Source organism: Odocoileus virginianus, chromosome 12 (genome assembly GCF_023699985.2).
Source record: "Odocoileus virginianus isolate 20LAN1187 ecotype Illinois chromosome 12, Ovbor_1.2, whole genome shotgun sequence".
Classification (NCBI taxonomy): Eukaryota; Metazoa; Chordata; class Mammalia; order Artiodactyla; family Cervidae; genus Odocoileus; species Odocoileus virginianus.
In genome coordinates, this window is record NC_069685.1 from 64,012,034 (window position 1) to 64,026,173 (window position 14,140).

The window sequence follows — 14,140 nt, forward strand, 5'->3', positions numbered from 1 at the left end:
GAACGGTGACCGCAGGCCCCGGTTGTCGGGTCTTCTCTCCCCGTGGTCACTTCCTGACTGACTTTCTTGGTGCACTTGGCTTTAAACCCCATCCGTACCTGGTGATTTCCAGGTGTTGCTCCCCCACCTACTCCTTTCTCTGCGCTCTAGACCTGTGGGCCCTGTGCATCCCTCACCTCTCCCCCCAGATGCCCCGGACGCAGCCCACCCGACCCTCTGCACCCACTCCTCCAGGGCTCCCCACCCAAATGCCCAGGCCCCAGCCCCAAGCCTGCCCTGCCCTTCCCGCTTCAGGGTCTTGGGCTCCATGATCTGTCTGAAAATCCTCTGTGCTGATTTGCCCCTCATCCAGAAAGGGGAATCCCCAGAAAAATGAAACTTAGCTAAAGACATGCAGAATTCCAGTCCAGATCTTTTATTATGAGGTCGAGCAGACACGGTCAAACTGCAGTCAAGTTTCCGAACATTTTGTTTCAGGAGTGAACGGTGGGCAGCCTAGCACCTTTGAGTAGCACCGGGACCATTCCATCTCCACAGTAAACCCCACAAGGTTCTCTGCTGCTCCCCACCCGCTGTCCGCAGCCAGGCCCATTCCCTCTCCCCAGGGTGAGGGCAGTAGCCTTCTGACTGGTCTTATGTGGCTGATCTTGCCCTCTGTTCCACATCAGCGCCACAGTTGTCTTTTTTTAAACATTAAGTCTGTCTTTACACCAGAAAACCCTTCACTGACTTGCCATTACCCTCTGAATTTTAGAAACGTAGACCCCTCTCCCAGCTGTGTGTGATCAGGCCCTGCCAACCCCTCTGACCACCTGCCGCTTCCCTCCTCGTTCATGATGTCACCCGCCCCATGCCCCCATTCTGTTCCCCTAACATGCCAGGCGGTCCCAGCCCCCAGGTGCCTCTGCCGCTTCTCTCCTGCAGATCTCGGCTTAAGCGCCCCCAGGGGATGGGCCCCTGGGTCCCTTGCCTGGTCTCCGCACATGGTGCCCAAAGGCTGCGGGGACTTCCCCCTCCCCTGACGGTCGTTCTCTCTCTCCCAGGACTGATATCTTGCCCGGCGGACAGCGGCAGCCCCGGAGCCTGAGCTCCGAAGGAACTCTTCGTGGAAATGGGAACTGTGTGGAGACTCCAAACTCTTGACTTCCTACAGAAAAAAAGAAAACAACAAAAAATTTTTTTTAGCTTTGACAAACACAAAAGTGGTAATAAAGAGAGCCCTCCTTCTCAGCCCAAAATGTGAGCCACCTGTGGCAACCGCCCCCCCCCCCCCCCCTTAACAAACCAACAGACAAAATTCTGAGTCTTTTGCCTCTTTTGATAACATGTTACACTTCTGTTTTGTAAAGTGTGTGTGCTTGGGGTTCCGAGGTGTGTGGGATTGACTTCTCTGCTTTTTTTTTTTTTAAGATATTATATGTAAATGTAAAAAGTTATTTAAATATATATTTTAAAGAACCCTTACTGCCAACTTTTGCTGAAAAAAAAAATCACTGCTGCATTAATTGAACCACATCATGTGTAGATACTGTTGTCTCCCTGGAGGGAGCTCAGGCCTTTGAAAAGCTCAGGGCTACACCTGCCTTAGAAAATGAACCAGAAACTTGAAGTAAAGCTAGTTGATATGGGTACAAACTCTGAGGAACAATGCAATGCTGCCTCTTTCTTTCTTGTGGCAAATCCCAATGTACAAAGCGTCAGGCCTCCTCGGAAGCCAGGCCTGTTCAGCCCGCACCTGCAGGCCACTGATGGCAACAGCCGGGGGTCGGGCGGAAGGTCTGCCGCACTGCGGAGCCAGGACAAGCCATTGCTACATAAGCCCCGGGGTGACAGGGATGATTCTACGCAGTGTCCTCTGTCTGTCCCGTCTGGCCCGCGTCCTAGATAGAAGGACAGAGTCCTGATCTTGGGCTTCCTGCCACTGGCTGCAGAGATGGTTCGATGTGGGGTGTGGGGACAGACACCCAGGAGGAATGAATGTACATGGTTTTGCAGCCTCGGTGTCTGACCCAAATTGGGGGAGGGGAGGGACGGAGGGCACCCTGGTGCAGAGTGGGCTTGTGCGCATGCGTCCGAGCCGGCATGGTCACGCCCCTGGACTGTTCCGACTTTGGGATGTCTTCCTAGGGGCGCGTGGCAGGGACCCCATAGGGTCTGAGCTCCGTATGAAAGTTTCCCATCCCATCGCTTCAGGGTTGTTCAGCCCTCTGCCTCATGGCTGAAATTGCTCATCTCGCCTGCAAATGTCTACTATCCTTTCTACCTAATGCACTATTATGTATTGATTCTCCATGAGACAGAGAGAGAGACTATCAGATAGTTTAGCCCCAAAGGGTAGGTTTTTGTATATTGTTCCAGACTTTCATTGTTTTCTTTTGTTGTTGTTGTCGTTTTAAGAGGGAGGGAGAGTTTAAAAACCCAAACCATTTTTTAAAAGATGTTTCCATTTTAAAAGGGAGAATCTATTTAAAGCTGTTTCAGATCAGGGATCATTAACCTCTTTGTCCAATGTATTTCTTGTCCTTAAAAAAAAATTTTTTTTTAGAGGAAACTAATCACCTTAGCCCTTGTGTCTGCTAACTCTTCTGGTCATTTCTGCTTATTCATTTATTCAGCAGGTGTTTGCTTGTTGTCATCTGAAATGCTCATTTGCTGAATAGGAACCTTGAGTCCTGGCCCCCTGTAGGTGGGGAAGCAGAGAACTCTGCCAGGGGGCTGTAAGACTTTTCTCCTAGGGCTGACCGCCCTAGGGGAGGTCAGCCCAGGGTCTGCACCAGAACATTTGGAATGAGAATCTTATTGAATCCCTTTCTTAAAAAGCCCAGCCTTTGGTGAGGACATCTACTTACTTCTGGCCAGGATTTGTCAGAAAGAAATCTCAGCATCAAACGATTGAGCCATCTGCCCATTAAGGGGCTCGCTGTGGTGAGATCTGTCCCCCAGCTTCCGCTGTGGGACATCCCTCTGGGGCCACCCCCACCCCCAGCCCCACCTGTGCACGGCACACCTGTTGGTGAGGGTGTGGGAAGTGCCTGCACGGGCGACATGTGATCTGGGCCGCCTTTATTCCTGGGGCCGAGAGTAGCAGCTGCAAAGGACAGCAACTTGCATGGGGAACGGGTGGGGGCTTCTAACAGGAACTGCAAAAAGCAGCTTCTCATTGTTGAGATTCTGTTTGTTTGTGGTTTTGTGTTTTTTGTTTGTTTTTAATGCCTTCGAGTGCATATTCTCTTCTTTGTCTGAAACCCGACCCCCCAAAGTGGCTTGCTTTAGTCCCGACTGGGGAAAAAAAACCACTCCTCAACAGCCTTAAGCAATAAATGGATGAGGAGAACATGTGGCTTCAACTGGGCTTATTAGAATAAATGTGTCCAATTTTCATCTGAAAAGAGCAGTAACTACAGATGGCAAAAGAAATGCATTTAATTTTCATATTTTATAGGGTGGTAGAAACAGAAGAATGAAATTTTCAGACTTTGAAATCCCTAACCATTGTCTTAAATCTGTGTTGGGTCACAAAGCATAATGACCCAACTATATTGCCTCACCGTTCAAGTCAAAAGAACTGTCTTCTTTGAAGTCGTAAGACTCCAATAATGATAAGTATCTTTTCTCAGTGGCCTCTCCATGGTGTGTGGGGGTTATGTAGATGTGGAAACTGTAAGCCTCGAATCTTCCATTGAGAACCACCCCCTACACACACACACACACCCATGAGCAGGAATGTGGCTATTGGGCGTGGTCCCATGGCCCAGCCTTGGGTGTAGGACAGCCATGTAGATCGAAGAATGCTAAAACCAGTGAGAAATGGGGGTTTGGGAGTTCTGGTCCACCAGGTACCTCTTTGTGGACGCAGCCCGGGGTGCTGGCCTTAACTCCCCGTCTCTTTGCCTCCCGCTTACCTTGACCCTGATTCTAACCCGCGCCATGTTATAAAGCTCCTTCTGCTGCCCACCGCCCACACCCTCCCTAATGCGCTGCTAGCTCCTACTCAAAGCTCATGCAGGACTAATGCTTTTAAAATGAGGTCTAAAAAATAATTACTAATCAAGAGTATTATTTTTTAAACAGAACTGCCTTTTTCTATTCTTTATATAAACTCTATTGTATTGGTCTAACAAGGCACTATTTTTAAATGTTTTTTAAAAAATATTTCTCCCATGGCACTTAAAAGATATTTTGTAAAGACTTTTGCTGTAAAGATTTTGTAATAAAGTTGTCTAAGGGCTCCTTCTCCAACATTACCATTTTTTAAAAATGTTTTAAAGGCTAGAAAACAACTTATGTATATTCTGTATATGTATAGCAGCACATTTCATTTATGGAAATATGTTCTCAGAATATTTATTTACTAATATATTTATCTTAAGCCATGTCTTATGTTGAGAGTGTGACATTGTTGGAATAATCATTGAAAATGACTAACATGAAGCCCTGTAAATACATGATAATTGCACACAGATTTTACATATTTGCCGACCAAAAATGATTTAAAACAAGTTGTAGTCTTCTATGGTTTTGTAACAAATTGTACAAATGACTGTAAAAAAAAAAATACAATTTTATCAAGTATGTATTATATGTTGTCGTTGCTCTGTTTGGTGAAGGTCTTACAGATGCCACAAAGGAGACCTCTGCGTGAAGCAGTGCCCATCATCCACGGGGGCTTCTGTGTAAACAGAATTCAGGTACCTGGGGAGCCGGGTGATTCCCGGGCAAGCATTTGTGATTGTGTCCCTGATGGTGGTGGCAAGTGTTCTGCTCAGCCCTGTGTGTGTGTGTGTGGCCGGGGAGGGGGTGGGTGGGCGGGGGGATCCCAGGAGCCTACTTTTTAAAAACAGGAACCATAGGCTGGATGTAACCATCGACTTCACCTGCCAGGCCTTTTCCTACTTGGAAGACTGAGGCCCTCCAGCCCCTCTTTAAGGAAAAGGGACTTGTAGGAAAAAGGCTTAAGTGTCCAGCCTGGAAATGGCCAAACCATGAAGGTGGAGAGGGGGCCCTGCATCTAAAATGAATCTCCTACACACCCATGCTTGCTTCCCCCCTGACCCGGGGAAGGTAGTCACTGATTTGTAAAGCACTCTGAGATCTCGTGGAAGGTGCAAAGCAGTGTTTATTTTTCAGACATCCAGCAGAGAACATCCTAATCCTGTGAGCTCCGGTTCCTATTTCTTGCTCTTGAGCTATTTCTTGGGGACAGGCTCCTCCACAGGCTCCTTGTGGACTTCCAACCGCTTCCTGCCTGGCAGCAGGTCCTCTGAGCATCTTTGGGGGCGGCAGCCTGTCTGCACAAAGCCTCCCAGAGCTTTTGTTTGATGGCCTTGCCCAGCTCCAGGCTGTACCTCTTGGGGGTCCCAGAAGGATTCCGCAGCATGGGCTCTACCACAGCGTGGTACAGAGCCCGGTAGCCCTCGGTGGGGAGGCCGTGGATGACCAACACGTCCTCGGACAACTGCTGCCTCTTCCTGGTTTCGGGAATCGAGGCTCGGCCCTTCCAGGACGCTGTCCCCATGTCCCGGGGTAGCGCTTGGGTGGCGGCCACATGTTCAGCATATCTGCTCTCAAGATCTTGGCAGACCGTTGCTTTTTTCTCCTTTGAACTCTCTTTACTCTAGCCAGGAAGAAAGCAGAGAAGTCAAAGCTAAAACTTGAGAAGGGAGCTCAGAATAATTATCTGGGATTTGTGTCCCCGAGTCTTGGTTACGGCCACAACCAACATTTGTCTAGCATGTTCTAGTTCACTGCATTCCTTCAGAGACACCTCCGCGAGCGATTCGCCACAACACTGGAAGGTCAGCGGGAGACAGCTCTAAAGGCAAGGAGCTGGGAATGGGTTTGCCCAAGGCCACACAGCCATTGCGTGGGCCGTGGCTGTCACCTCCAGAGTGCCACACAGGACCCCAAGCATCTACTCTGCGCCAGGCTCGGCTTGCAAACCGTTTGCGTGTACTAACTCATTTCATCCTCATGAAACCCTATGAAGGAAGGGCTGTCACTCCCCGTTTTATAGATGACAAAAGCCAATTACAGTCAGAGTTGGGATCAGAATCCTGACTGACTAGCTCCAGGAGGCATTCGGTTTTTCTTTTTTTAATTGGAGTATAATTACCCAGCTTTCCTGGTGGCTCAGACAGTAAAGCATCTGCCTGGAATTCAGGTGACCCAGGTTTGATCCCTGGGTCAGGAAGATCCCCTGGAGAAGGGAATGGCAACCCATTCCAGTATTCTTGCCTGGAGAATCCCAGGGACAGGGAGACTGGTGGGCTACAGTCCAAGAGGTCGCAAAGAGTCGGACAGGACTGAGTGACTAACACTGTCACTTTCTTCATAATTGCTCTACAATGTTGTATTGGTCTCTGTTGTACAATGAAGTCGATCAGATACATATGCATACATTCATGCCCTCCCTCTCGGACCTCCCTCCCCCCTCACCCCCACCCCCACTGCCATCCCACCCCGCTAGGTCATCATGGAGCACCAAGCCGAGCTCCCTGGGCTATGCAGCAGGTTCCCGCAGGGCGCCTTCTGGACTCTGCTGGCCACCATGGCGTAACAGAGCTGGACTCAGATCAGGCCTCTGGATGCCGGGTTCTCCATGTTCAGATTTATAGCTAGATCTGTGGCTCAGCTCTGGGGTTCAGGCGTGTGTCTCTGAGCCTTTCTCATCTTCATTTTCCCTTCACATCAAGTTCCTTTTGTCTCTGCTTCTGAAAACCACTTTATCCTCCTCTCAAGCTGGGCAGAGGATCCATAGGCATGACCCTGGATCTCGTATCCTCTCCGCTACATCACACCCCCCACCCCCATCCTCACTCCCCCCCCAACCCCCGCAAGCCATCTTTAACTTTAGGATTTCCTCTTCTTCACGGGAATCCCTATCACCTCTCCCTCTTCCCACTCTGTCACATTTCCTCCACCACCAGCCCTCTCCTACCTCCTTGACGCCTCCTGCAGGCCTCCTGCACCTGGGCGAGCCTGGCCGCCGCCCCGCTGGCTCCTTGCTCTTGGAACTGATGGAGCTTCTTGTTCCACCCTGCTGGGTGGTTTTCATTATTGCATCGTCCCTGGGCTTTAATCTCTTGGGGGGGTTTGCATCTCCAAACTTGCGTGGCACTGGGCAGCATTTCTCTTTCAGCTGTTGCCTGAGCACCAGTTTCACCAGGGAGAAGGAACTGGCAATTACTGGGTCCTTCACAACTTCCCAAGAAGAGGTGGGACCTGGTGTGGGGGCACTGGTGTTCGGCTCAGCACAAGTTCTGGTTGTCCAATTGTTGGTGAGAGCTGGCGAGTCCACATAGCAGTCATGGAGCCTGGTGTTCAGTAAGATAGCCTGTCGGAGTCCATAGGCAGGGATGCTGGGGTCTCGTCTCACATAGATTGGATGCTAGAATTATAAGGGGGAAAGAGGAATAAAAAAGACCAACTCTCAAGCTGAAACTAGAAGGTCTATTTTGGAGGTAAAGTACTAACATCTTTTTAAAGACCATTCCTTCCACAAAAACTCTTAGAAACCTTTCTACATACCCTCTGTCCTGCTCACTAAAGCCTTTTGTACCAAGTAGGAAAGCAATAGTAACTTCACAATGTCACAGTGATGGTCAGGTTCTCAAAGAACATAGCATGCTTGCACTGGAAGTGGAGGGAGGGTTGGGGAGCATTTATAAGAAATTAAAAGCAATTTCTGTCTCCTGGAAAGCTAAGGGAAACCACCGTGGGAGAGGAATGGGAGACAGGATCACTTGAGCTGCCGATGGAGCTGTAGCCAGTTCTCAACTCTGCGGCAACCCAGAAATGACAGCAGGTAAAAATCCCGCCAAGTCCTGAAATCACTTCTAACCAGACTGCCACGAGCCAAGAAAAGCTGCTAAGCAGGGAAATATACTCTGGGGTCTATAAAGGCAAAAGCACAATGTAAATGATGCTGGCCTCCATTTCCCAGGACCAGCCAAGAACAAGAGAACAATTTGGAGAGATTAGAATCACACACTTAAAAGAGACCTGGCTTTCTAAGAAATGTCATCTATAATAAAATAAAATCACCTTACCATATTTCAGTTGCCTTAAACTTTATTTTAGCTAGCTTAGTAAGGGGAAGAAATATGTATTTTCTTTTCCCCTTTTCTCTTTTGTGTTTTGTTTTGTTTTGTTTTGCTTCGTTTTAATATTTCTATCACCTGTCTTTCTCTGCCTCAGTCATGCATGGGCAAACTGCTGTTTGTTTAGATTTTGGCTCTCACGCAGGCCGTTCTGAACCATTATCTCTAGTATTTGTGATGTCACTTTGGTTTGTGATGTGGGTGTGGGTGGGTGTTACATCATCAGATTTTTGTAGTTGATTTATGTTGGAAGAAGTTCTATTTTCTTGTGCTTACAGCCTCAGGAACTTCTCTAGCCCTCTTCTCCCCCAAAATGGCGCGGGTGAATTTTGAAGGTCCTGACATTCTTAAGAAGCACGTTCTGCACGCAGCATACTCAAATATGCAGGCCAGGTTTGTGGGTGCAGGTAGCGAGATGTATCCTTACCTGTGCACAGGGCCTTCTCCGTGCACATAAAGAAGGTACTGTTACGTTCTCAGAACGGCTGCCAAGGTTAGGGACCAGAAATGAAAGAACACGTTCCTGCAGCCCTGGGCACCTACCTCTGCCCGCGTGTCTCTCCCGGGGAGACTACATGGTTTCTGGAATGTGGTTTTATTTTACATCCCGTGGCAAATGCAGTAATTAGAGCTGTTAGCGGTGTCAAGGGCTTGAAACAAGAACAAAGACGCCTCTTCCTGGGAACTCTTGGGCAATGCTGAGCTCCTTATCAGGTGCTCGCCCTGTTGGTGGTTTTGATATTTCATGTGCAGAATGCCAAAGGAGGCTCCCTCCCCAGGGGGAGGAGGAAAGCGAAATGATGGAAAAACAGAGTATGAGTCTGGCAGGAGTTCCTGGAATCACATGTGTTGCCTGTCTGATTTTTTTTATTTGTTTGTTTTTGTTTTTGTCCCCGGAATGAATCAAAGTCGCAGGCAGACCGCACCGCAGGCCGCCGTGGAACCCCTTCCAGGCCGCCGGGATCTGGACCCACAGGCGCTCAGGAGGACAATGGGGCCCATTCAGTGGCGGAGCCTTGGCCTCACCTCCTGAGAGGTGGGTCAGTTTTAGAGCAGGGCATCGGAAAGGGTTTGTCTCTGGGAAGGGTTTGTGAGCGTCTGGAAGTTGGTCAGGCAGGCATCCTTTCAAAGTCGGTGAGCCCCGGAGAAGTGCGACCCGGCTCTGGGGCTACCGTCTGCCTTTATTCCGCATTGTGGGAACAGAAGGGCCAGACACAGGGGACCGGGCCTCTGTTTCCCTTTGCTCCTTCCCCGTCTTGCGGTTGACTTTTCCTCACCACCTCGTTCCAAACACCCAAATGTATTTACTTTCCTGGGCCTTTGACTCAATCACTGAGCAACACTACTCTGCCTCTTGGAGCACTCAGAATCTCTTTCTAGCACACAGCTCTTCACACAGATGGCAGCTGATACATACTCTTCAAGCTCCATTAAATTCTGTCTTCTCTCCCTTCCGTGTAACTCCCTTCAGTTGACACTGCCATAAGAGTAAACCTCATGTTCTTTACCGATAATTCAGAGTAATTTGACGTGTGCTATTGCTCCTATTTCTGTAAAAGCTGTGTTGATTGAATGCTCACTGTAGTCCAAAGCATGGTTCTAGACTCTTTATCAACATCATTTCACAAAATGCTACCAACAGTCTTCTTTAAAAAAAAAAAAATTTACTTGGCTTCCCAGGGTCTTCATTGCTGCACACGGGATCTTCAATCTGCATTGTGGCATATGCAATCTTTAGTGGAGGCATGTTGGATCTAGTTCTCTGACCACGGATTGAACCCAGGCCCCCTGCATTGGGAGCACAGAGTCTTAGCCACTGGACCATCAGAGGAGTCTCTCCCCCTGCTTTTAGAAGTTGTCCCGAATAGGGAAGTGGGTATATGAGGATACATTAAACAAAGTAACTAGTCTTTAACAGAGGTTGTTCCATTGAAGGTTGTTCAGAAGTATGAAATCAGGATGGAAAGACTCCATTTGGTCCAGGGTCCTGAAACCATGGCAAGAGTTTCCATCGTTGGTGCCAACCCTTGGTCCAGAGAACTTAGGGTTGAGGCCGTAGGGCTTCCGTGTTGCGGAAAGATCTGTCCCTCAGTTTGATTGGCCAATGAACCTTTTTTACTGTGCTGAGCTGAGTCTAAATAACTTTTACTTTCCACCCATCCTATGGAGCTCTTCTTCCTGACACATCTAAATGACCGATTCTATTTGCAAACACATCTGCCCTGCTCTGAAGTTTACCCAGGCTCTCCTCACTGTATTTTTAGCTCTGTTAATCTTTCTTCTTTCTTTTTCTCCTTTACTACCCCTCTTCTTTGTAGTTTTCCTTAGCTCCTATTCTCTTTCTGGAGGGTTGATGAATAAAGAGCCAATTCATATGAATTCTCCTCTTCCCCCTTCATGCCCCATCCTCAAATTCTAATGGAATTTAGTTGTTTTTAATTTCCACAGAAGATGTTTTTAACACCCAAGCAAGTAAACTTCCACACCCATATGGGAACACATCTGAGGTTAGTGATGTAGAAGTTTTAGGAAAGAAGTGAGAAACTCTGGATGAGAGAATTTGTAGATTCCTGAGCCGTGATGCAAACTCAGAGGACCAGTGATTTAGACCACATGTGCCGAACACACACCTCTCATGGCCAAGTATGTGAGATGAGGGTGTCCTGTCCACCCTGCCAACCCCTTCTCACCTGGCTCTGGGTTCTCAGACGTGGCCACCAGATGCCCCACAGACATCTCTAACTCATTATGTTCAAAACCAAATTCTTTTTCTCCCTTCACGTACATCAGAAAAGACAAACTACTGCTCTCTTCGCCATCACTCGTTGCCTGACTCAGAACCTGGGAGACAGGGTCAGTGACAGTACTGTGCTGAGATGAGCCTGAAACTAAAGGAAAATCAGGAATCTAGATCCTGATTTTATTTAAAATTTTAAGATTCTGTTCATCATGAGTTTTTTGGCATTCATTTAGAGTTTTTAATGATATTGCATTTAAACGTAATCCACTGGGACTTCCCTGGCAGTCCAGTGGTTAAGACTCTGTGCTTTCAATGTAGGGGATACAGGTTCAATCCCTGGTTTGGGGAAACTAAGATCCCACATGCAGTACGGCACAGCCAAGAAACTTTTAAAAAATTTTTTTAAAGTACATAAAAACAGTCTAGGGCTTCCCTCGTGGCTTAGTGGTAAAGAATCGCCTGCCAATGCAGGTGACAAGTGTTCACTCCCTGATCCGAGCAGATCCCATATGCCTAAGAGCAAATAAAGCCTATGTGCTGCAACTACTGAGTCCTTGCTCTAGAGCCTGGGAACTGCAACAACAGCAAATGAGCCCTAGAGCCCGTTCTCCACAAGAAGAGAAGCCTCAGCAGTGAGAAGCCCACACACCACAATTAGAGAGCAGTCCCCAGTCTCCACAGCTAGAGAAAAGTCTATGCAGCAACAAAGACCCAGCAAGGCCAAAGATATAAAAAGTAATTTTCAAAGTCACAGTCCATTAAATATTTGTGACCCTGTGGATTGTAGCCCACCAGGCTCCTCTGTCCATGGGATTCTCCAGGCAAGAATACTGGACTGGGTTGCCATGCCCTTCTCCAGGGGACCTTCCCAACTCAGGGATCGAACCCACGTCTCTTACGTCTCTTGCACTGGCAGGCAGGTTCTTCACCACTAGCACCACTTGGGTTTGAAGGCTCCCTTAAATCTTGTGCTTAAAGCCAATGCCTCACTCACCTCACCCTAATCCCAGCCTTGGACCACTCAGGGAGCATTGGTTGCTAGAAGCCCACAAAGACAAAGCAGTTCACCATGGTGGGTGATGAGCTGTGTGTGGTCCTGAAATCCCACTGCCTGGGGTCAAAGCCCAGCCCCACCACTAGGTGACCTCTGGGCAAGCCATTAACCATCTCTGTATGAGGGGGCTGGTAAGGGTGCCTCCCTCGTAGGGTGACTGTCATACATGCAATGTGATGACAAATCCTGCACCCTGCCGAAAGCTCAGTGAAATCTTCAGTGAACACCTGCTATTCTTGTTATTATAACCAGACTTCTCATCTCATGCTCTCTCCACAGCATGACTGCCCTTTGAGCAGAAATCATCCCAGCTGGAGTTTCAAAGATACCAGGATCCCCCAAACTCCGCCAGCTGAGATCACTCAGGTTTTGGCAAATCCTGCTGCCCTCAGGAGGAATCCAAGGGCCCGACTGCACAGCCAGCGGACACCAACCTCTTCCTGAAGGCCCAGGGGCTACAATCAGTGCCCTCACTCTTTCCATGAAATAAAGCTGCTTAAGAACTGAGGCATGTGAAGCACTGAAATGAATATCTCAGGCAGCTCCTTGCCAGGGCCCGGACCACATCACTGAGCAAAGACCTTGAGCCCTTACGTGACCTGACCTAGACCTGCGTGGCTGTATTTTTAGTCTCTGTGTGCTGTTTCCATCACCTGTGCTGGGCTTTACGCTGGAAAAGAGGGGAGGGAGGCCTGGGGACAGCTAGAGGGATGTTTCTCATAGCAGCCAGTGGGGGCAGGGGCTTGCACACTATTTCTCACTTCTGTTGTACAAGCCAGCTTTCTGGGGCTTGCGACATTCCAGGGCTGTGTGCAGTTGACACAGGCCTTCAAGCTTAGGAGGACCCCAGGCTTGGTTTAATGTTCTATTGTTGCTGTCTGGAAATTCTTCATTTTAAAGAAAGGGATCCCACATTTTCACCTCTCACTGTAGCCCATTCTGGTTACGCAAGGCCAAGAGAGCAGACTGGCACACCCAGCCAGCAGGGGTGCCTTTCTGCAGGACAGTAAGACAGATGGGAGCTACTACCACGAGGCATAAATCCCCAGATTTGGCCAAATAAACCTGATTTTGAAACCCCTGTCTGCCCTTCTTATTTCCTCTTCTGAAACTAAGAAGAGATATGAAAGGACCTCATAAACTATAGAGAGCTGCGTCCTGCTTTGCTAAAACCGTTCCCTAGCGGACTGTTTAAAACAGGCCACAGAGCATCCTCTGTCAATATCATCTTCTTGTCGTTATCCTACTTGGTGCTTTCTGAAAATCACATTATTTTCCTGTTGGTTAACCAGCCTCTCCCCTCTGTATGAGTGTCAGTTCAGACTGTAAGTTCTTATCTTGGTGCTTTTGACAGACTCCTCATTTAGCATTTGTTGAAGGGAGGAAGGATCCCCTTCCCTAAGTACTCACTTTGTGCTGATCATTCTACCTGCATCTCCCCATTTTATTCTCCTTCAAGCAGCTCCTGCTTGGAAGGGTGTGCACGTTCAGAGGTGAAGAATTCCCAGGTTGTCTTACAGGAGGCAATTTTGGAGGTGGGGAAAGACCTGAAATGGTGCAGAAGACAAAGGGTAAGTTAAGTGCAAGACACCAGGTGGGATGTGGAGGGTGTGTCTCCGGGAACCTGGGAGAGGGGCGGCCCCCTGCTCCAAGGAGCCCAGAGGAGTCTCCACCTCGGGAATGACACAGGGAAAACAGTGACTGAACAAGATGACTCTTGCCGGGGCGCTGGGTCGTGTGGGTGGAGAAGGAGGGAGCCCAGAGGCCTCGTGGGAGGTAGGTGCGCCTTTGGGGCGCTTCTGGAAGCAGCTGGGACGGGGTCGGGGGGGATTGTTGGAGGCGAAGTGGCAGGCGAGGGGACGGCCCCCGGGGAGTTAGGGGGCGCAGGGGACGGTGTGCCTAAAGCGGGCCGGGGAGCCTGCGGGGCGGGGAGAGCCCAGCTCCGCTCAGGGCGCTGCGAGTCTGCATGAGAGGGCGGTTTCCTCCGCCGCGCCGGGCGCAGGCCCGCACTTGCAAGTCTGGTACCAGGGACTTAAAAACTCCCGGCGCATCGCCCGGACCTGCCCTGCGGGGCGTTGCCGCGGCGCTTTAGGCGGGAGCTGGAGGAAAATTTCTGCCTAGGGGAGTGCGGCGTAGGAGAAGGCCCTCCCACAGACCCTGGGGCTGGCGGGGAAGACCTTGCCGGGGAGTGAGGAGCAATGCGCCGGCCACACGGGGGCCGAGAGCCGCCACGCGCTCTCTGCGCCC

The 14,140-nt window shown here is 49.4% G+C and overlaps 2 protein-coding genes and 1 long non-coding RNA gene across 4 annotated transcripts in view; 2 read left to right on the plus strand and 1 right to left on the minus strand.

Moving 5' to 3' along the window:
• Positions 1-4,581, plus strand: part of ZNRF3 (zinc and ring finger 3) — a 144,343-nt gene extending 139,762 nt beyond the window's left edge. Inside the window, exon 9 of the mRNA XM_020907173.2 lies at positions 1,044-4,581. Coding sequence (XP_020762832.2) covers positions 1,044-1,087 — 44 coding nt within the window. The 3' untranslated portion in view covers positions 1,088-4,581. The remainder of the gene's footprint in view (positions 1-1,043) is intronic.
• Positions 4,582-5,098: 517 nt separating this feature from the next.
• On the minus strand, positions 5,099-8,139 carry C12H22orf31 (chromosome 12 C22orf31 homolog). Its single transcript, XM_020907178.2, is given in 4 exon segments — positions 5,099-5,260; positions 5,263-5,614; positions 6,938-7,387; positions 8,049-8,139. Coding segments are annotated over 4 exon segments (879 nt in total). The 5' UTR covers positions 8,052-8,139; the 3' UTR covers positions 5,099-5,186.
• On the plus strand, positions 7,126-12,400 carry LOC110146356 (uncharacterized). Of its 2 annotated transcripts, none has more exons than XR_002316519.2 (4): positions 7,126-7,214; positions 7,700-8,561; positions 9,009-9,135; positions 12,173-12,400. It is a non-coding gene; the product is annotated as an uncharacterized lncRNA (long non-coding RNA). The 2 variants fall into 2 exon arrangements; XR_002316518.2 differs by having other exon boundaries at positions 7,700-7,804.
• The last annotated feature ends 1,740 nt before the right edge of the window (positions 12,401-14,140 follow it).